The sequence below is a fragment of the Entelurus aequoreus genome, linkage group LG18 (genome assembly GCF_033978785.1).
Source record: "Entelurus aequoreus isolate RoL-2023_Sb linkage group LG18, RoL_Eaeq_v1.1, whole genome shotgun sequence".
NCBI lineage: Eukaryota > Metazoa > Chordata > Actinopteri > Syngnathiformes > Syngnathidae > Entelurus > Entelurus aequoreus.
In genome coordinates this window covers 5,389,011-5,399,010 of record NC_084748.1, presented here as the reverse complement: position 1 = coordinate 5,399,010, position 10,000 = coordinate 5,389,011, and the positions used below count along the sequence as shown (strand labels likewise).

Sequence of the window (10,000 nt, the reverse complement as noted above, 5' to 3'; positions counted from 1 at the left end):
CTTTGGCCCATAAATTTGGGTTACTTTGTTTACGTGTTTCAAATATTGGTAAAAGAGAAAATAAATTTTCTTGAAAAGTGAAACGTGTTATCCTGGCATTAATAGTACTGTGATTCTGTACGGTATCCATCCTTAGTTAAAACTAATATATTTTTCCAAAAACAAAATCTGGTTTAGTGTTCCTTAAGATGACATTTTCATACATTGATGATTATAAAACATTATTACCTTTAAAGTATGATTCACATTCAGAATGTTCCATCCTTCTATATATGGTAGTTGGAGTTCATAACTGCTGAATAGCAGTTTTCAGTCATGTCACAGAAGATGCAGGATTTGCTTGAACATTTAAGTGGTGAAACTTCCTATAATAGGACAGCTGTAGTGCTGTATTCTGGGATCATGTCATTTTTTTTTTTTTAATGGTCCTCAGTAGTCACGTACAAATTTATGTGAATTATGCAAAATTATTAAAATTTGGTCCCCATGAACCATATTAAAGGCCTACTGAAAGCCACTACTACCGACCACGCAGTCTGATAGTTTATATATTAATGATGAAATCTTAACGTTGCAACACATGCCAATACGGCCGGGTTAACTTATAAAGTGCAATTTTAAACTTCCCAGGAAACTTCCGCTTGAAAACGGTATGATGACGTATGCGCGTGACGTCACGAGGTCAAGGGAAGTGTTTGGACCCAATTCAAATACCTCTGTTTTCTTCGACAAAATTCCACAGTATTCTGGACATCTGTGTTGGTGAATCTTTTGCAATTTGTTTAATGGACAATGGAGACTGCAAATAAGAAAGTTGTAGGTGCGATCGGTGGAGCGGCGGACTACAGCAACACCAACACCAGGAGGTTGTGTTGTGTTTTGAGCAGGATAGCAGACGCACTACAGTGAGTAAGCCCGCCGCCGCATCTAAGTTAGCTTCTGTTTTTTTAGCTTCGCCAAGCTGAATATTATTAATCGTGTATTTACATGTTCATGGTTTAATAGTATTTCTGATCTTCTGTCTATCCATCCAGTCAGGGTTTTTTTTAATTTAGTTTCTATCTGCATTTGAGACTGCTATGCTATCACGTTGGCTACGTAGCTAGGTTAGCTTCTATTTTTTTTAGCTTCGAAAAGCTGAATATTATTAATCGTGTATTTACATGTTCATGGTTTAATAGTATTTTTGATCTTCTGTCTATCCATCCAGTCAGGGGTTTTTTTTTTTTAGTTTCTATCTGCATTTGAGACTGATGCTATCACGTTGGCTACGTTGCTAGGTTAGCTTCTATTTTTTTAGCTTTGCAAAGCTGAATATTATTAATCGTGTATTTACATGTTCATGGTTTAATAGTATTTTTGATCTTCTGTCTATCCATCCAGTCAGGGGTTTTTTTTTTTTAGTTTCTATCTGCATTTGAGACTGATGCTATCACGTTGGCTACGTTGCTAGGTTAGCTTCTATTTTTTTTAGCTTCGCAAAGCTGAATATTATTAATCGTGTATTTACATGTTCAGTCACTGTGAATGTCCATTTCGCGTTCTCGACTCTCAGTTTCAAGAGGATATAGTATCTGAGGTGGTTTGAAATACAAATCTGTGATCTACAATAGAAAAAGGAGAGAGTGTGGAATCCAATGAGCCAGCTTGTACCTAAGTTACGGTCAGAGCGAAAAAAGATACGTCCATCACTGCCTCTCTAGTCCTTCACTGTAACGTTCCTCATCTACGAATCTTTCATCCTCGCTCAAATTAATGGGGTAATCGTCACTTTCTCGGTCCGAATCTCTCTCGGTCCATTGTAAACAATGGGGAATTGTGAGGAATACTAGCTCCTGTGACGTCACGCTACTTCCGGTACAGGCAAGGCTTTTTTTTTATCAGCGAGCAAAAGTTGCGAAATTATCGTCGATTTTCTCTACTAAATCCTTTCAGCAAAAATGTGGCAATATCGCAAATGATCAAGTATGACACATAGAATGGATCAGCTATTCCCGTTTAAATAAAAAAAATTCATTTCAGTAGGCCTTTAACTCTTTTTCCCCGGGGTCCCCAGTAAGAATGATCAGCACATTACTTCATCAATCCAGAGATTTAAAGACGTGTATGAGCTAACTGGCCAGTGGACATTTTACACCATTTTTGTTATGCCTCCACAACCTGTAGAAAGGGTGGTCCCCACAAGTCATGATCAAAAACTTGGTCCCCATTCCAAATGATAACCAGTGTGTGTGTGTGTGTGCGTGTGTGTGTGCGTGTGTGTGTGCGTGTAAAACACAGAATTAATTTATAATTTACTTCAACATGTTTCCTCTAGTTAGAAGTGGAATTATTGTAGGCTGAAATGTGAACATTTCTACGGACACACACGATGATATAAATGTTATTTTCACTAGTTTAAAACTAATTATTGAATTTTTGTAGGCTGAAATGTGAACATTTCTACGGACACACACGATGATATAAATGTTATTTTCACTAGTTTAAAAGTAATTATTGAATATTTTTTTGACATCATATCCCTTTTTTTTCAGTCAGAACGTTTCTAATGTACTAAATGAGTCCGATGTGTCAAATAATTCAGTTTTTTCTATGTGAAGTTCTAGTTTCCATGCTTTTATCTCTAATGTGACTGTCGGCCATACGCAGTGTGCCTGTCGTACACTAGGGGGCGCCTGTGGTCATTTCAGCTTGTTTAGCTATGTCAGAAGTAAATACAGTAGAAGAAGATAATGCTACATGCTAATAAGCTAGCACTAGTAACTTTAAAGCCACGGATTTAACAGATAAGTTAAACTTTCCACTGCTTTTTGATGTTGTTGGTAATGTTTTAATGTGTTTAAATGACACTTGCGACTATTTGGATCATAAGAGACATACAAAAAGATCGTTTTTTTTAGTCAATTGTTTTAGGAGGTTTCTGCTTACCAGTTGTCTCAAACTGCCGGGATGTGTTGGCACCATATCACGTAATTAAAGTCTCCTCTTTGGGGACATTCTGATACTTATCAAACAAGTACTTTTCTATTTTAGTACATACTTTTAAAAAAAATGACCTATTCCAGCTTCCTATCGCAGTACGTTGTGCTTGTTCATTGGTGAAATGGAATCAAACGTCATTGCTGCTTACGTTGGATTGGTCAAACCAAGTCACGTGACAGTGCATGCCGGAAGCACGGTCGCTGAGCCCTAATCGATAATTATAAATTATTGTGCTATAAATAAATGTAACGATCGGAATGAAACTCAATGTAACGGAGTAAAAAGTAGCGTTTCTTCTTCTAGAAAAATACTAAAGTAAAAAGTATGTTGCATTTAAACTGCAAAACCCAAAACAAGTGAAGTTGTCACGTTGTATAAATGGTAAATAAAAACAGAATACAATGATTTGCAAATCCTTTTCAAGCTATATTCAATTGAATAGACTGCAAAGACAAGATATTTAATGTTCGAACTGGAGGACTGTTATTTTTTTTTTACAAATATGACCTCATTTGGAATTTGATGCCTGCAGCATGTTTCAAAAAAGCTGGCACAAGTGTCAAAAAAGACTGAGAAAGTTGGGGAATGCTCATAAAACACTTATTTGGAACATCCCACAGGTGAACAGGCTAATTGGGAACAGGTGGGTGCCATGATTGGGTATAAAAGCAGCTTCCATGAAATGCTCAGTCATTCACAAACAAGGATGGGGCGAGGGTCACCACTTTGTCAACAAATGCATGTGAAAATTGTCAAACAGTTTAAGACCAACATTTCTCAACCAGCTATTGCAAGGGATTTAGGGATTTCACTATCTACGCTTCGTAATATCATCAAAAGGTTCAGAGAATCCGGAGAAATCACTGCACGTAATCGACAGGGTCGAAGAATTCGATCCCTCAGGCGCTACTGCATGAAAAAGCGACATCAGTGTGTAAAGGATATCACCACATGCACTCAGGAACACTTCAGAAAACCACTGTCAGTAACTACAGTTTGTCGCTACATCTGTAAGTGCAAGTTAAAACTCTACTATGCAAAGCGAAAGCCATTTATCAACAACACCCGCTGGGCCCGACCTCATCTAAGATGGACTGATGCAAAGTGGAAAAGTGTTCTGTGGTCTGGCGAGTCCACATTTCACATTGTTTTTGGAAACTGTGGACGTCGTGTGCTCTGGACCAAAGAGGAAAAGAACCATCCGGACTGTTGTAGGCGCAAAGTTCAAAAGTCAGCATCTGTGATGGTATGGGGATGTATTAGTGCCCAAGACATGGGTAAGTTACCCATCTGCGAAGGCACCATTAATGCTGAAAGGTACATACTGGTTTTGGAGCAACATATGTTGCCATCCAAGCAACGTTTCATGGACGCCCCTGCTTATTTCAGCAAGACAATGCCAAGCCCCATTCTGCACTTGTTACAACAGCGTGGCTTCATGGTAAAAGAGTGCGGGTACTAGACTGGCCTGACTATAGTCCAGACCTGTCTCCCATTGAAAATGTGTGGCGCAATACAAAGCGTAAAATACGACAATGGAGCCCCGGACTGTTGAACAACTTAAGCTGTACATCAAGCAAGAATGGGAAATAATTCCACCTGAAAAGCTTAAAAAATAGTAGTGGTAGTGGTCGTTCCACAGCGATCGTTTTGCCACACAATAACTCATTGCTAACGAGGGGAAATGTCAGGTTCAAACACTGATGACATCTATTAAACAGACAAGAAGCAAGGAATTAAACAGAGACAGAATTCAATTTAGCTTTCGAGGAGAAACGTCTGGACTGTACTCTTTGAACAGTCTTCCACCACGCTCTGACGAAAGATTGTACGCCTCCTCTTTTATTTGGACTTTCCCTGATTACATGGCAACAGCTGTTTCTAAAGGAAGGGGGGTTGTAAACAGCCGTCGCCTTTGGTTACAAAACAGTTCAAAGAAAAGGTGCCTTGAGGGGGGTCAGGTCCTGCTTCCTCTCCGCTTTGTAGATCTCGGGTCAAGACAAAATCTTCCTGTGGATTACAATACATCAAAGAAACCGACACCCTCATGTCGCTTCCCATCCTACACAGTGGAGTTTTACCAGCCTTTTGATTGGTAAGATCAAAGACAGCTTTTGTCTGCTCGCCGGGAACTATTTGAAACACAAAGTTTTGTGATAACTTGGATACAATTATTCTGACAGGAAATTTCACTTTAACGACTGTCATTGGCATTGACAGAAACGTTGCTCTTTTTTCGGGGCGGAATAGTTCTTGCCTGTGCACCCCCTATGTCAGGTTCAAACACTGATGACATCTATTAAACAAGACAAGAGGCAAAGAATCAAACAGAGACAGAATTCAATTTGGACTCGATTTTGAGGAGAGTCGCCTGTACACTGTACCCTTGGAAAGTATCTCAGCACGCTCTGGCGAAAGATTGTACTCCTCCTTCTTTATTTGACTTTCTCCGACCACATGACCACCGCTGCTTCCAGAGGGAAGTGGGTCGTAAACAGCGTTGCCTTTGGTAACCGAACAGTTCAAAAGGAGAGGTCGTAAAATGGTTCAAAAAGACGTTCGCAAAATAGTTCAAAAACGAGGTTCAAAAAGAGGTCGTCTGGAAATTGGGCAGATCCTGTCTTCTCTCCGCTTTGAAGTCCTCGGGTTAGAACAATATCTTTCTGTTGATTACCATACATGAAAGAACACAGAAAACCCTTCATGTGGCTTTCCCCCTTACACAGGGTAGTTTAACGAGCCTTCTTCTTTGTAGGGTTCAAAGACAGCTTTTGTCTTCTCACCGGGCACTCAAATGTAGCACAACGTTTTTGTGATAATTTAGAAACAATTATTCTAACACCCTACTTATGTTGGAGGATAAATAATTGGAGCTTTGGCACCAGCATCAAGACTAGATCCGACCAATCTACATCTAGTGGCATTAACTAATGAAACCTGCTTGGATGAGAGGCGAAACGTCTTCTGAGACAAACAGAACTATCCTTAATGGTTTCCCATCAGGACGGATCCTTTAAAATTCAACATCAGGATGGATCCTTCAAGGTTCCACATCAGGACAGATCCTTTAGGGATGTGCAATCAAGAAAAATGAAAGACTGACGAGGGGAGACCTTATCCTGCCATTGGACGTGCTTCTTATCACGGAATTACAAAACATACTTAAGCTGATTCTCTTATTTCCCTTCTAGTTCATTCACTTGTGATGTTCTTCCCACAGAAGCTGCTGAGATGAGGTCAAAGACCATGCTGCTTGTTGTCCTAGCGGTTCTCATGACAAGGATGTGCCAGGGCCGCGTCGTCTCGCGATGTGAGCTCAAAAAGAGACTTGATGAGGTCATTGTGCTGCCTGAAGGCCTTCAAATGTTCAAAAGGAACATCCTGTCAGTAGGTCAGAAGATTACTCTTCTTAAACATCATTTTAACACCTTCAAAGCACACAACATACTACAAACTTTTCATTCTTCCTTACACAACTTTGTTTTTACTTTCTAGTATTGTGTGAAGTGGAGAGGATATCCAATCTGAACACCAGTCTAGTCCGGACTGTCCCCACCATGCCAATTGTCCCTCACCCTACTACCAACACCACAAAACCTCCTGAACCACCAACTACCAACACCACAAGACCTCCTGAACCACCAAACACCAACACCACAAGACCTCCTGAACCACCAACTACCAACACCACAAGACCTCCTGAACCACCAAACACCAACACTACAAGACCTCCTGAACCACCAAACACCAACACTACAAAACCTCCTGAACCACCAACTACCAACACCACAAGACCTCCTGAACCACCAACTACCAACACCACAAGACCTCCTGAACCACCAACTACCAACACCACAAGACCTCCTGAACCACCAACTACCAACACCACAAGACCTCCTGAACCACCAACTACCAACACCACAAGACCTCCTGAACCACCAACTACCAACACCACAAGACCTCTTGAACCACCAACTACCAACACCACAAGACCTCCTGAACCACCAAACACCAACACCACAAGACCTCCTGAACCACCGACCACCACCAACACCACAAGACCTCCTGGACCACCGACCACCACCAACACCACAAGACCTCCTGGACCACCAACTACCACCAACACCACAAGACCTCCGGAACCACCAACTACCACCAACACAACAAGCCCTCCTGAACCACCCACTAATCCCAACACCACAAGATCCACTGAACCGCCAACTACTACAACCACCACAGAACCCCCTGAACCATCAACTACCACAGCCACCACAAGTCCTCCAGAACTACCAACTACCACAACCACCACAAGACTCCCTGATACACCAACTACCACCACCACCACAAGACCCCCTGAACCATTAACTACCACAGCCACCACAAGACCCCCTGAAACACCTACTACCACCACCCCCACCCCAAGACTCCCTGAACCACTAACTACCACCACCCCCACAAGACCTACTGAACCACCAACTACCACCAACACAACAACACCTCCTGAACCATCAACTACCACAGCCACCACAAGTCCTCCTGAACTACCAACTACCACAACCACCACAAGACTCCCTGATGCACCAACTACCACCACCACCACAAGACCCCCTGAACCATCAACTACCACAGGCACCACAAGACCCTCTGCAACACCTGCTACCACCACCCCCACCCCAAGACCCCCTGAACCACTAACTACCACCACCCCCACAAGACCTCCTGAACCACCAACTACCACCAACACTACAACACCTCCTGAACCATCAACTACCACAGCCACAACAAGTCCTCCTGACCTACCAACTACCACAACCACCACAAGACTCCCTGTTACACCAACCACCACCACCACCACAAGACCCCCTGAACCATCAACTACCACAGCCACCCCAAGACCCCCTGAAACATCTACTACCACTACACCCACCCCAAGACCCCCTGAACCACTAACTACCACCACCCCCACAAGACCTCCTGAACCACCAACTACCACCAACACAACAACACCTCCTGAACCATCAACTACCACAGCCACCACAAGACCCCCTGAAACTACCACCACCCCCACCACAAGACCCCCTGAACCACTAACTACCACCACCCCCACTAGACCTCCTGAACCACTAACTACCACCACCACCACTACAAGACGCCCTGGACTACCAAGTACTACCACCACCCCAAGACCCCTTGAAGTAGAAACCATAAGCACAATATTCATTCAGCTGTCGAACACCAGTCTGGCAAACATATCGCGTCAGATTGAGCTGGCGGCGTTGGAGAAGCACTTGGATGAAATGTGGAGTACAAACCAAGGGACACGCAGGAAGAGACAGTTACCGGACGATAATGTGGACCAGCAGCCGTATTCTCACACTTTGTATGGACTTTTCCAGATGTCTGACTCCATTTTCTGCGAGTTAAGCGATCCTCGGACCAACAACATCTGCATGACGCCCTGCACTGGTAAGTCTTGGTGAAGAAGTCTTTTCATCCGCTACGTTTTCACCAACCGTCCTTTTCCTCGTCTAGCTTTTATCGACGATGACATCACGGACGACATCGAATGCTTCGTGGCCAGTCAGTACTGGATGTAAGTTCCACTCCCTACACCTTCTCCTATTTCAGGTACGGCCTTTTGGACTTAAGTACTTGGACAATTTGTGTCCACTGGTGAGGTCAGAGCTAGGGCTGTCCCGATCCCATATGGATATCGGTCCAATATCACCATCGGCTTGCATTTAAAACGTCCGATACAAGCAGTCTGGTCTGGCCGCTAATGTCTCTTCTTGCTAGCTTACCAGACAGATACCTTTTAAGAAAACACTGTAAATGTGAACACTCAGAAATAACGTATGTCAATATATGAACTACAAAATAACTTAACTGTGGACCAGCTCTATGCTCTCGGCAGGGTCCTTGAGGGTGCATGGGAGTTTGCCCAACCAGTCTACATGTGCTTTGTGGACTAGGAGAAGGCATTCGACCGTGTACCCCGGGAAGTCCTGTGGGGAGTGTTCAGAGAGTATGGGGTATCGGACTGTCTGATTGTGGCGGTCCGCTCCCTGTATGATCAGTGTCAGAGCTTGGTCCGCATTGCCGGCAGTAAGTCGGACCCGTTTCCAGTCAGGGTTGGACTCCGCCAAGGCTGCCCTTTGTCACTGATTCTGTTCATAACTTTTATGGACAGAATTTCTAGGCGCAGTCAAGGCGTTGAGGGGATCCGGTTTGGTGGCTGCAGGATTAGGTCTCTGCTTTTTGCAGATGATGTGGTCCTGATGGCTTCATCTGGCCAAGATCTTCAGATCTCACTGGATTGGTTCGCATCCGAGTGTGAAGTGACTGGGATGGGAATCAGCACCTCTAAGTCCGAATCCATGGTTCTCGCGCGGAAAAAGGTGGAGTGCCATCTCCGGGTTAGGGAGGAGACCCTGCCCCAGAGTTCAAGCATCTCGGAGTCTTGTTCACGAGTGAGGGAAGAGTGGATGGTGAGATCAACAGGCGGGTCGGTACGGCGTCTTCAGTAATGCGGACGCTGTATCGATCCGTTGTGGTGAAAAAGGAGCTGAGCCGGAAGGCAAAGCTCTCAATTTACCGGTCGATCTACGTTCCCATCCTCACCTATGGTCATGAGCTTTGGGTTATGACCAAAAGGACAAGATCACGGGTACAAGCGGCCCATATGAGTTTCCTCCCCCGGGTGGCGGGGCTCTCCCTTAGAGATAGGGTGAGAAGCTCTGTCAGCCGGGAGAAGCTCAAAGTAAAGCCGCTGCTCCTCCACATGGAGAGGAGCCAGATGAGGTGGTTCGGGCATCTGGTCAGGATGCCACCCGAACGCCTCCCTTGAGAGGTGTTTCGGGCCCGTCCGACCGGTAGGAGGCCACGGGGAAGACCCAGGACACGTTGGGAAGACTATCTCTCCCGGCTGGCCTGGGAACGCCTCGGGATCCCCCGGGAAGAGCTGGACGAAGTGGCTGGGGAGAGGGAAGTCTTGGCTTCCCTGCTTAGGCTGCTGCCC

At 44.3% G+C, this 10,000-nt stretch overlaps 1 protein-coding gene across 2 annotated transcripts in view; it reads left to right on the top strand.

The window, feature by feature from the left end:
- LOC133633717 (mucin-2-like) overlaps positions 1 to 10,000 on the top strand; it is a 19,642-nt gene that overhangs the window by 4,281 nt on the left and 5,361 nt on the right. Inside the window, exons 2-4 of one of the 2 annotated variants that reach the window (XM_062026365.1) lie at positions 6,203 to 6,373; positions 6,478 to 8,448; positions 8,515 to 8,575. In XM_062026365.1, the coding sequence (XP_061882349.1) occupies positions 6,214 to 6,373; positions 6,478 to 8,448; positions 8,515 to 8,575 (2,192 nt within the window). In that variant the 5' untranslated portion in view covers positions 6,203 to 6,213. The remainder of the gene's footprint in view (positions 1 to 6,202; positions 6,374 to 6,477; positions 8,449 to 8,514; positions 8,576 to 10,000) is intronic. The other variant, XM_062026367.1, reaches the window with a different exon arrangement.